This window comes from Urtica dioica, chromosome 7 (assembly GCF_054948205.1).
Source record: "Urtica dioica subsp. dioica isolate 48M chromosome 7, U.dioica_male_clone48M_v1_H2, whole genome shotgun sequence".
NCBI classification, from domain to species: domain Eukaryota; kingdom Viridiplantae; phylum Streptophyta; class Magnoliopsida; order Rosales; family Urticaceae; genus Urtica; species Urtica dioica.
This window is the reverse complement of record NC_142762.1, coordinates 43,503,635-43,516,646: the sequence shown is the minus strand read 5'-3', so window position 1 is coordinate 43,516,646 and position 13,012 is coordinate 43,503,635. Positions and strand designations below refer to the sequence as shown.

The 13,012-nt window shown below is 39.1% G+C and overlaps 1 protein-coding gene across 1 annotated transcript; it reads left to right on the top strand.

The window, feature by feature from the left end:
• The first annotated feature begins 237 nt into the window (after window positions 1-237).
• Window positions 238-10,017, top strand: LOC149391887 (uncharacterized). Its single transcript, XM_089620068.1, has 8 exons — window positions 238-241; window positions 416-494; window positions 964-993; window positions 1,544-2,287; window positions 2,605-3,646; window positions 3,792-5,786; window positions 5,912-5,930; window positions 9,752-10,017. The coding sequence occupies exons 1-8, from the start codon at window positions 238-240 to the stop codon at window positions 10,015-10,017; spliced, it is 4,179 nt and encodes a 1,392-aa protein (XP_089476194.1).
• Window positions 10,018-13,012: the final 2,995 nt, after the last annotated feature.

Sequence of the window (13,012 nt, the reverse complement as noted above, 5' to 3'; positions counted from 1 at the left end):
AATAAAAAGAGGAGCAAAAACCCACAAACCCATGCACGGTGAAGACCGAACCGGTCCTCGTCGCAAACAAGTCCTTGTCGTCACCGCCATTCGCTCCTTCCTCTTCTTGTTCAGCCCTCCTCGTTGCCGCCATTCGCTCCTTCCTCTTCTTGTTCAGCCCTCGATGCCCACGACCTAATTCCTTTAAACTCAAATTTGTTAGGCGTTCTATGTAGTTAACTACTTGAGAGAAGAAAAATGGGTAAGTTTCGATCCCTAATTCGATGATATTTTGTAAGAGATTTGTTTGATTTTCTGAAAAAAGGAGTTTGGGTTCGTCATTTGGGATCCAGGAAAAAGTTCGAATTTGTTGTCTGTAATTTCGAACTTTTTAGCTGTTATTTCGATTGCATTTCGAACTTTTTAACTTTTACAGATTTGACTTGTGATGTATACTCTTCAAGAATGGTTCTTCAAGCGGAGAGAAAAATCTGGAAACGCGAAGACCAAATTGAGTCCAAAATTTGATGAGGACTTACGACTTCAAGTTATTTATGTGTTGGATTTCAGAGATTTCAGTTATTTTATGTAATGGATTTCAGAGGTTTCAGTTATTTTATGTCTTTGATTTAAGACATTTCAGTTATTTTATGTAATGGATTTCATACTTTCCAGTTATTTATGTGTTGGATTTCAGATATTTCAGTTATTTTATGTAATGGATTTCAGAGATTTTAGTTATTTTATGTCTTTGATTTCAGACATTTAAGTTATCATTAAATATTACAAACCCAATTTTCATCCAAAAAACTAGTCTCCAAAACTACCAAAGTAATTATCAGTAAACATTACAAACCCAATTTTCATCCAAAAAACTAGTCCCTCTCCAAAACTACCAAAGTAATTATCAGCAAACATTACAAACCCAATTTTCATCCAAACTTTTTCATTGTTTTCATCCAATTTTCATCACCCATTTTTCAGGCTTTTCAGTTTGGCTGTGTTCAACGGAGTGTAATCATCATACTTTATGGGCCGCTTGCTCCTTCTCTTCGAAACTACACAATCCAACATAAAATAATTAAAAAGCACAAACAACTTTGAAATTGAAAAAATAAACCATGAAATATAGGCAAAATAGTTTGAAATCAACATGAACTTACCATAGACGCGGACAGATATTCTTTCGCCGGAGGTTCTTTTTTCGCCGGAGGGTTGACGAAATAATCGTGGTCGTCATCAGGGGCTACCACGGTGCTTGCCGTCTCGGGGGCTGCCACAGTGCTTGCCGTCTCGGGGGCTGCAAAAAAATGATAAGTTGTCATAAAACACTGGGAAAAGTTTGAAATAAAGAATCAATCAAAGATAAAAACTTTGATGACTTATTGGAACCTCGCAGTCACAGTTCACATGCTCTCGTCTCCAACTTATTGGAAATTTATTTTCGATGACTTAAACTTTTCTCTCTCTCGGAACCACCCTTTGGGAGTGACAAAGCTTTGCTTTGGTGCTATAGTTTCGAGGAAAAAGAAAAAGTTTTAAGTCTGAGATATATTTTCGATAGGAGTGAGAAAGTGGCGGTGTTATCCTCCTGGAAACCAGAAGATCATTCCCAGGTCTCTGAGCCGCTCGTCAAAGACTGTTGGGTTGGGATCGCGGGTATTCCTCCTAATCTTTGGTCGGAGGATCTGTTCCTGAAAGTAGGAGAGTTGTGCGGAGGTTTGCTTCAGATTGCTAGAAGCACAAAAGACTTATCTTTCCTGAAATTTGCTAAGATAAAGGTCAAAGGCTCTGTCAAAGGCTTGTTGACTCAATATCAAGTCTTAGAATCCGAAGCAGGAAAGATTGAGTTCTCGTGCTTTCTTATCTCCGATAAACCTCATGGCCGAAAAGCTCCCAGAGTCCTCGGAAAACCCAGAGACCTCGAAAAACCTAGAGAAGCATCCATGGGCGGCTTGGCGAATCCTGTCGAAGATGGTGCTTTGGAAATAGCGGCAGAGAGAAGGCAATTATTGCCCTCGAGAGAAGGCACGTCGACAGAAGGAATTTCGCTAGTTCCCCGTAACATTGATTTGAAGTCGAAGGGTAAAGGAATAATTTCGGAGTATCATGAAAAGAGTGCTCCGAAGTTATTGGAGGTGGTCCCCTCACCACGTCCCTTTATTGTTTTAGAGTCTGCTTCTTCTTCAAACAATAAAAAAGGGAAGCCCATTTTAAAAGCCCAAAACAGTTTCCCAGTGGTTCCTCCCCAGACCACAGTTTGCTCTGATTTGGGCCCAGTTCTCAACAACCCATCAGACCTTACCGGGTTGGAAGAATCTCCAGAGCTTTTACGAAGATCTTGTTCAGAGAAACGATGGAAACAAAAAAAAAGGCTTGTTTCAAAAAAGCTTTGATTTCTAAATGGTCGGACTTTTCTAAGGAACTAAAATATTTTCCGCCTGTTAGGAAGAATATCCTGGATTACGAGAGTGACCCCGAGTCTGGCCGGCCGTTTTCCCGATTCTGGAAGAAGACTTACACCAGGAACAGAAACCGGGACCAGGAAGTGGAATCCCGACGAAATCCCTCACTCTTGGTCGATGATGATATCTAACACTTCCCAGAGAATTTTCTCATTCGAAGTGATGGAGAAGTATCAGTGGAAGATGGTTCTTCGGAGGAAGGTTTTCAGTCGTCAGAGGAAGATGAGGATTGGTGTATTGGGGGAGATTTTAATGTTGCTAGGTCTCAGGCGGAGAGAAACCCAGCAACGAGAGCTAGAAAAAGCATGCGTCTTTTCAATGAGTTGATCGCAGAGCTTGAACTTTTCGATCCGCCCCTTTTGAACGGTATTTACACCTGGTCGAACTCTCAGGTGTGTGCTCGGCTAGACCGTTTCCTTTTCAAAGAAGGGTGGAGAGTCTGTTTTCCATTTAATAGACAGGAATCTCTTCCCCGGGGAGTTTCGGATCACTCTCCTATTTCTTTAAATACCAATCAGATCAAATGGGGCCCGGGTCCTTTCCGTTTCGATGATGCTTGGCTGGCCAATTCAGATTTTAAGCTTTTTGTGAAAAAAATTTGGGCAGAGACTTTTGTTCAAGGTAAAGAGGGATATTCGTTTATGCTTAAACTCAAGTTGATAAAGGAAAAAATCAGAGAGTGGGCGTTGGAGGAAAAAGAAAAAAGAGAAGGGGAAAAAAGTCATATCTTCCTTGAGATTGGAAGGCTTGACTGGCTGGAAGGGAGTTTGTTTTGGAATGACGAGGCTCGTTTGCAGAGGATAGCTCTTAAGACCCGACTGAACATAATTCTTGAAGAGGATGAGCGCTCGACTAGGCTCAAGTCTAAGATGAGCCGGGCTAAGGATGACGATGGTAACTCCAAACTCTTTCACTCCCTTATGTCGGCTCGTAAAGCCAAAAATGGCATATGGAAAATTGAAAGGAACGATGGATCGGTGACCGTTAGAGAAAACGAGATTGTAAGTGAGATTAATGGCTTTTTCAAGAAGTTGTATTCGTCTTCGCCTCTTGAGGAAACCAGCTGGGACGACATTGGATGGGACCCTATCTCTTTAGACAGTGCTACGGGGCTGTCTAGGGAGTTTGAAGAGCAAGAAATTAAATCAGCGATTTTTGCTTGTGAGCGTGACAAGTCTCCGGGGCCGGACGGCTTTTCCATGGTTTTTTTTCCAAGATTTTTGGGAGATAATTAGAGAAGATTTAATGCAGATTTTTCGGGATTTTTGGAATAATGGGATTATCAATAATATTTCAAACGAGACTTACATTTGTCACCTTACTCCTAAAAAAGTAAACTCCACAAAGGTCTCAGACTTTAGACCTATCAGCTTGGTCTCAAGTCTATACAAGATTATTGCCAAAGTTCTCACGGAACGCTTGAAATCCGTCATGGAAGAAACCATCTCCCAGGCCCAAGGCGCGTTCGTGCAAGATCGTCAAATCACGGACTTGATTCTGATCGCTAATGAGGTGGTAGAAGAATATAGCCCTACAGGGAAATCAGGAGCCCTTCTTAAACTCGACTTCGAGAAGGCTTATGATCGTATCGAATGGAATTTTCTAGACTTTGTCTTGGAAAAAAAAGGTTTCGACGCTAGATGGAGGAAATGGATTCGTGGCTGCCTCTCTTCAGTTTCGTTTTCAATTCTCATCAACGGGCGTCCTCGTGAGAGATTCTTCGGCTCGAGAGGTATTAAACAAGGAGATCCTTTGTCTCCCTTTCTCTTTGTGTTGGTAGCCGATGCCCTATCTCGTCGTATTCAGCGAGCCATCGACCGAGACAGTTTCAGCCCTATGGAAGTAGGGACTACCGAACTTAAAGTCTTTCATCTTCAGTTCGCTGACGATACTCTTATTTTCGGTGACGAGTCGGAACAAAGCTGGCTGAATCTTATGGAAGTGGTAAATAGTTTTTGTGCCGCCTCCGGTCTTAAGATCAACAAGAATAAGAGTAATTTCCTGGGCATAAATCTGGCTCCCGCGGTTTCAGCGGCCATTGCTACTTCTTTGGGGTGTCCCGAAAGAAGCTGGCCTATTTCTTACTTGGGTATGCCGCTTGGGGACAATCCTAGAAGGAAGGCGTTCTGGGACCCAGTGTTAGACAAAATTTCGAAGAGGCTCGACGGGTGGAATAAAGCTTATCTTTCGAAAGGCGGCAAATTAACTCTTATTCAAGCAGTGCTTTCGGCGCTCCCTACCTACTACATGTCCATCTTCAAATTTCCAATTGGCGTGGCGAATGAGATAGAGAAGAAAATGAGGTTGTTTTTATGGAAAAGTTTTGATGGGTCGAAGAACCGAGGGGGAGTGGCTTGGGACGTTTGTTGCAGATCCAAGGAAAAAGGTGGGCTCGGAATCGGAAGAATGATTGACAAAAACACCTCTCTTTTGGCCAAATGGCTTTGGCGTTTCCCGTTGGAGAAAGAGGCGCTTTGGTACAAGGTTATTAAAGCAATCTACGGGAGTCACACGAATTGGTGGGATGCGGGGGATGCTAGTTGCAGGACCTTCAAAAGTCCTTGGCGGTCGGTCTGCTCTATTCAAGATAAGTTTTTCTCGAGATGTGGCTGGAAAGTGCAAGATGGTTCAGTGGTGAGGTTCTGGGAAGATGATTGGGTTGAAGGCGGGAATTTCTTAGAAAGGTTTCCAGGACTAGCTCGTCTTTGCCCGCTTAAATCGGTCAAAGTTAATCGGATCGCCATCTTTTCCGACGAGTTCTCTGAAAAAGTTGATTGGAATTTTAATTTTCCCCGGAATCTTTCGGATAGAGAAGCGATTGAATACGCGGAGCTAAGTCATATCTTGGATCCTATCTCCCTTTGGAGTGGTTTCGAAGACCGAAGAAAATGGCTCGACGATACAAGTTCCTTCTCTTCAAAGTCTATGTATTCAGACTTGGCTTCTGTCTCTCCCTCTCCAGCAGTGGCCATGGTCGATGAGATTTGGAAGGTGAAAGTTCCTAAAAAGGTCCAATTCTTTGGGTGGAGATTGGTTCTTCTCAAGGTAAAAACGGCTAACCTTGTCCAACGGAGTAATCCACAATGGACCCTTCTTCCGAGCTGTTGTCCATTGTGTAGAAGCGCAGCGGAAGACATCCAGCATCTCTTCTTGGAGTGTCCCTGTTCGTCCCTCGTCTGGGACTGGATTTTTAAGAATTTCTCGATTGACAATTATCGGCCTAGTTCCATGGCCGAGTTATTTTCGTCGCCAGCTGCGTACAACAGGAATTCGAAATGGATGGTTGCTTACAAGATAGCCAGATTGGCCGCTGTTTGGTGTATTTGGGGCAAAAGAAACAAGGTCATTTTTTAGGACGAGGATTGGTGCTTCGGAGCGGTGATGGAAAGCATTAATCATTGTATTGCTCTCTGGTTACATGTTAATTGTAAAGATTTTTATGATTTCCCTTTTTCTGTTTTGTCTAGAGATTGGGTTTCAGCTTTGGTCTGAAGTTTTTTTTTTTGGGCTCGGTAGTTTCGGTGGCTGTTGTTTTAGGCCTGCCTGAGTTCTGTTTTTTCCTGTACTGCTCTCCTTTGTTTCGGAGCTATTTCAGTTATTAATAAAAATTATCGTTTCTTTAAAAAAAAACTGATAAAAACACAAATCTATAAACGAGGAACAAAATTATGAGGAATTTAAAGCAAACCCAACAAAAAGCAACAAAACATAAACTGACATATTAAACAACGCCGCATGGTGAGTGGAAGGGAGCAATATGGCTCGGGTGGCAGCAACGACCGGATTCAGCAAAGTGAAGCCAGCAACGCAAAGAACTCAAACTTAACGTTTAAATCAAGTGCTTATGGATGTCATTGACTAGGGGTTATCTTCGATCATTTGCTTGCTTCTTTTTTCTCGAAAAATATGAAACTGAAAAAGCTTTCTTGAATGTATAACCACCAAAAAGCAAGTCATAAGACAACATTAGAAAACAGTTCAAAGATATAGTAGTTTTTTTTTTCTTGGTTCAGTATATCTACAAGTTAACAGAAAGGATATCAACGAACCCCACTGGCCTTAGAAGAAATAATTTCACAATAAAACCTACTATTAATTTGGATACTAATTACACCAAAAGGAACTTCAATTTCCAAGGATAGAAGCAGAGCAATAAAATGATTTGGTTTTTTGCAAAATCTCAAATCACTGGTCAAAGGAACTATCCCAAGTATATACAAAATTTGATGGCTAAAGATCGTAGAATTAATCAACACAACAGTCAAAACAAGCAAAGTATAGATACTGGTGCTTTCAAAATAGCAAAAACATATATTCAAAAAGCTTATAGATATAAAAAAAATAACTAGTAATACAAAACAGAAATGATATAGAGCTTTGGATGCAAGAGAATATGAAATAAATAGTAAGCAGCAAATATTGAAATATTCAATAACCATTAAACAGACAAATTTTTGGAAGAAATAAAATAAAGAAAACCTCGTTTAAATTCCTAAGCAATTTTCAAACAAAAACAAGTTAAAAAGTTACCTAACTCTCCAGCACAAACATATTATATACATTTAATTCAACAATTTTCATGCACATACATATTATATGGATGGATGTGGATAAATCGTTGAAATCCAAGATAGCAAACAAAACAAGAATTCTCTCTTCATCCATTTGACCTTCCCGGCTGGCATTGAAGACACAACCACAGACCAGGATCTCCCAAGCAACAAAATAGCAGGCAGCAATTAACATGAATAAAGAAGTATTTCAGGAGAGGACATTAGAACAATACACAAAAAGCGCAAACAAAAAGAGAAAAAGAAAAGAAAGATAGAGACGAAATAGGCAACACCATGGCTGGTGCTCAACACGCCCACTACTCCACGGTTAGTCTCCCATGACAACCATAGCTAACCATCCCCACGTGACCGAACTCCGAAACAAAAAACAATGTCATTTTAAAATTCTAAAGCGTGTGGAAAGCTATATAAAGTTGAAACCTTGATATCAGATCCTCCATCATGATGTCTCTTGCAACCTTGTTGTGTTCCCCATTATCTTACCAGCTGAAATTTTTACAATTTTGTAAGTCCTAAACCATGACTCGGGCTGTGGCTAAAATGAGAGCCCTAACATTTACTACACTCAAAGTCAGCTTAACAAAATGTTCATACACGGAAGGAAGATAGATCATCTTAAGCCCAGACTCTGAGAGTAGAGTACCTTCACCTATGTGTTTGTCAAATTCAGAAGAAAAAGAAAATGAGATCTGTAGCCCTGCAAAAATGTGTAACATGTTAGCAGAACATGTACATAAAATGGTACCTTTAAAATAGTTGCAAGTTTATGCCATCCATAAAAAATAAACAATAAAAAATAAGCAATTTCAACTCCATGGCACTTATAAAAGCAGATACTTAAACCTTCATTTTGCTCTCAGTGTAAATAAAGTTTCTGAAGCCCTAACAATAATCAAATAAATCAAAAGTAAAAAAAAAAAAATACTCATTGAAGAACAAAGAAGATGTGACGTGTTCAGCAAAAATTACATATTTCCATATTATCCTGTCCTGCTCAAGCACGTAATACAATAGAGGTATGTTATAAGTTGAATTGTTAAATTACTTGATAGCCGAGGGTATAAGACTGGAAGAGTACAATAATACAGCACACGAAACAAATTAAAAAATATGAAAAATCTGTTTGACATTATTTGTTGATTTACATAAAAGGGGGTGGAGATTGTTTGGAGAGAGAAGTGCAAAATGCAAGTATATCCCTGAATTTAAGGAGTCACAAACTTTCGAATTCAATTAAGAGTAAGACGTTGTAATATAAAATAAAATAAAAACAAAGCATATCGATGAAGAGAAAGCAGCTGAGAGATTTGTGGGTTTCAGATTTGACTTACTGACCTGAGAAGAAGACTTAATTTGTTCCAATTTGTTCTGCTCCAGTGATACCATTTCATGATTGAAAGTAATCCCATAAATTTGAAAACGAACTACCTATTCAATGAATGATCGAACCATATTCTCGATGTCCTGCACAATGCTATCCAGCTGACCCTATAAACTTAAATAAAATTGAACATAAGATTCTTTAGATTTAAAAAGATTACTGCCAAACTAAGATTTCGAATTTCAAAGGTTTTGACCGCACTCATCAACAGCTACTTTTGCAAATCCAGGAAGAAAACCGTGTTAAGTTCACAACTGCATAGGTCAAAAATAATAAAAGCACATAAATGAGTCGGGGCTTGTATTTACGCCTACGCTACACATCAATCAACGCAATCAGTCTTAGATAACAAGGTAAATAATTGCAAGAAAACATATTGTGTAACATTAGGAGAATAGAGACTGAGATGGATTGGAGCTCTAGAGATTTAATTTACTATGTGCCACCATCTCACAATCAGTTTCATCGACTACTACCACTGACTACTACCTCACGGAAGCTTCATGAAAATACAATTCCAAAAACAACAATAAATATTGGCTAATTTGGCATAAACATCACTTTCACGTATTTATTCAAAACCACTTCCAGAATTATTACCAAAATGGGTCAAAATATCTTCCTCTTAGTTGCTGTTAGTTTCAGAAATTTACCAAACTAGGTCAAAGTATCCTCCTCTTAGTTGCAGTCAATTTCCTACGAGATACACAAGAAGCATTCAAATGATTTCCTGTGTCCCATCATCTCTGCACCGAAACTGTCATGAAGCACTACACCTCCAATAATCTGTAAACAATCAAACCATTTAATACACAATGAATGAGCTAATCAAACTGCCAAAGAGTGCAGAACAAAGAGAATAGAAGATGAAACCAGTTTAAATATCTACCAATCTTTAGCAATCTTGTAGCTTTGTCTCAACCATGTCGTAAACAAGCAAAACCAAGTGCCTCAGAAAGTGAAGCAACGACATACAAAGAGTTCAAATGATCAACTTTATGGCACAAAAGAGTTGTATGCACAAAAGAATTCATGACCTGCTTCCATTTGGGGCTTCCTTAATTGCATCTTCTTTGAAAGTTCTTGCAGCGTAAATGGCTTCCTAAAACAAAGGAAAATAGTTGAGAAAGACAAAAAAAAAAAAAAAAAACATAAGAGGAAAGAAATTACTAAAGAGACTCCAATCGTTCACCTGGTACCCAATGCAGCAGAAAGATAGTTCATTTCGTGGAGCATATCCCGCACTTCGCATATTATATATATATATATATATATATATATATATATATATATATAGATAGAGAGAGAGATAGACTTAACTCTGATTTTGATTATTCGCTTTACCTTCTTAGTCACTTCAACGTTCAAGCCTTTCAAATTTACCCCAGAAGTTCAAATATCTGAAACCATTAAAAGGCTTTATGGTAACAATTTCCCATCATTGATCAATGGCGCCGGGTTCTCGGGCGTCACCATCTGCCACATTGCCACAAAAGTTGCTCCCGGGATCACCCAAACGCACATAAGACCTGGAAGTGTCGCGACCTTCCCTCTCGGAAAAATTCCGTTGGTCGACGACACTCCAAGACGTGGAGTCAGTGCAGACGATCGGTTGTGAGATTTCGTTAAAGTGACAAGCTTCTCCCTAAAAGCGGTTCTGGGGAGACATGACTGTGAATTCTATGTGAGATTCATACTGCACATAGGAAGAGTGCCCTTGGAAAATGGTCATCACAACATCGACGTACCTAAAATACAAACATAAAGGGCATAAATGTTTTGAACAATTAAGCTAATCAATGAATAGTTTTTTCGGGAAAAAAAAATGTAACTTGTGTGTCTCTCACTAGGCTTTACGAGCTGAGTGGGAGCGCCGTAGTGGGGGATGTTGAGCCACAGGCTCTGGGAGATGGCCGTATGAACGCCCTCACGGAGGCTGAAGGGGTGCCTCGGACAAAATATTCTTGATATGCCATTCCATAGCAGTGATTTCCTTCCCAGAAGGATCTTTCGCAACCTAAGAAATGATTCATGTCGAACAATAATATAGATTTCTGTTTACGATGAGAGTGCGTTTTTGTATGGGGCTTTGATAATAACCCAGAATTTGAACATTGGTAAACAAAGAGTGTCAACTAGTCCATACCTCTAGACCATCCTTTGGGCTTTATTTCACCTCAAACAATCTGCAAATCAGAGTGCGTTTGAGTATGGGGCGTTTGAGTATGGGGCTTTGATAATAGCCCAGAATTTGAACATTGGTAAAAAAGAGTGTCAACTAGTCCATACCTCTAGACCATCCTTATAGGGCTTTATTACACCTCAAACAATCTGCAAATCAAGCATGAACAAAAAATTTCATGTATAAAAGAATGAAAAATTAAAACAGAGAGAGAGAGATAAGATCTATCTCTCTCTCTCTGTTTTATTTTTTCATTCTTTTACACTGAAATCGGATAATCTTTGCATTATTGGGATTATAGAAGAAGAAGAAGAAGATTGGATTTTTAAGTTAACATTGTAAGACATGAGGTTGTATTATGTATGTAAGCGGTTGCAGTAGCTTCACGTGTTGAAGAGTCATGACCGGTTCTCGTAGTGGGCTTCTATATCTGCCTTCCTCAACTTCTACTCTCCAACATGCGTCTAGTGATCCTTTCTTTTTCCTTTGCAGATACATCAACAGAGGCACGATATTTCCCCATCAGATATTCGTGTATTCTATCAACTTTGCTTCTCTACTAGCTCACAAGTCGTGAATCACAACTTTCTATTAAGTTAAATTCACAAGTGAGTAAGTGACTGGTTTATCACAGAGGGGTTTGAGTTAATGCTATGCTTTGATCATCATCGTCTTAACTCCAAATTGATACCTGTTGTGGGGAGAGCGAGAAGGTTGGGTGGATTGTAGACAAAATGTTGTTGTATCAATTTTGAGTCAACCATTGTTTTATTTAAAACAAACAAACAAACAAACAAGAGAAGAGAGAACTGGAAGTCGGTGACCTTGAATTCCTACTTGGAGTCGGCTAATTGGGCTTTGCGTTCTTGAGGCCTACCACGAGCTGTCTCTATTCTTCCGCTGATTTGCTTGATTCAGTCAGGAAACCCATCATCTGCATTATCAAATATCTTAAAAGGAGAAATTAAGACTACATGTATAGACTGTTGAAATATATATGCATACCTGCTTTTCTTCACGTGCGATTCTCGTTCTTGAAGATTTGAGTAATAAACTTGTGTGTTGAAGCTGGCTGATCCACCATTACCTGCTTCTCAGCTCCTAAAGCCTTTGGGACCGGTTTCCTCTTTTCACTTTCATAACTAAGCTGGCATTCATTTTTTTTTTGAAACAGTAACCTCTTAGTATATATATACTGAAAAAGGCAAAAGCCACTTTACAAAAAGATGAGACGTTTACATCCTCACCCCCGGGTCCAAAAGAAAAACCCGAAAACGGAGCAGTCTGAAACGAAACCATCGTAAGCTGGCATTCATTCAAAGAACAATATTTAAAAATAAAATAAAAAGGATTATACAGACAACAATATTTTTCCTTATCGAATATGAATGTGACATTCTCAACAGTAAATAAAATTTATATATAAAAAAAAAAAAAAAAAAAAAAAAAAAAAAAAACCACTTTTAAGGATTGTAATAATCCCTCGCCGTCACTTGCAACAAGTAATGTTGGTTCTGTGTCTGCATATCCTCGTACGCTTAACCAATCATCTGGCACATCATGAAAAGAAATTTACACTCATATCTGAAGTGGATAGAAAAAAAAGAATATAAAAGGATAACTTGCGGAAGTTAAACAGAAACAAAGTTCCCGATTTCAGAGATTTATGCTACTGCTTCCACCTCTTTCATTTCCCAAAAAAAAAAAAAAAAAAAAAAAAAAAAACTTTTTGCAAATATAAGTGTCGAGCTTCTCCTAAAAGCAGGGAACAAACCTCTCAGAAGCATCAAGTTGGGCTGGTAAGTCGGCTACTTCGGCGTCAACAACTATAAGCCTGGGTTTGGCAACTCCATTACTAAACAGTAAATCAGCGTGTTGGATTTACTCCATTACAATTTTAAGCATCAAGTTGCCCCTCTCTTCTTCTCGAACCCACATCAATATACTGAAGTTCAACACATATGTATGTCGTCAGGGGATGAAAAGAAAACAGAAACTTACGGGACAGAGCTAAATGAGATGTTTATTTATTTTATTTATAAAAAAAATTGTATCGCTAATTGATTGAAATCAATTTACATGTTGTCACCACTGTTGTGTGAACTTGTCTGCTTCTCAAGCTTCCTCTTCTGCAACTCCTCAACCTGCGATGTGTGATCCATGTCAGTTGTATGTGTGTATATATGCATATATATATAGAGGCTTCTTCGGCGTCAACAGTCCTGAGTTGACAGGCTTCTTCAGTTCCTCTGGCTGCTTAACTATCAACTCCGTTATTTAACAGTAAATCAGCTTGATGGCTTGCCCTTTGCTCTGCATCTCGGACCCATCAATGTCTTGAAATTCAACACACATACATCTATCGTCAGGGGATGAAAAGAAAACAGAAACTTACATAACGTAGCTAAAAGAGAGGTCTTTTTTTTTTAAG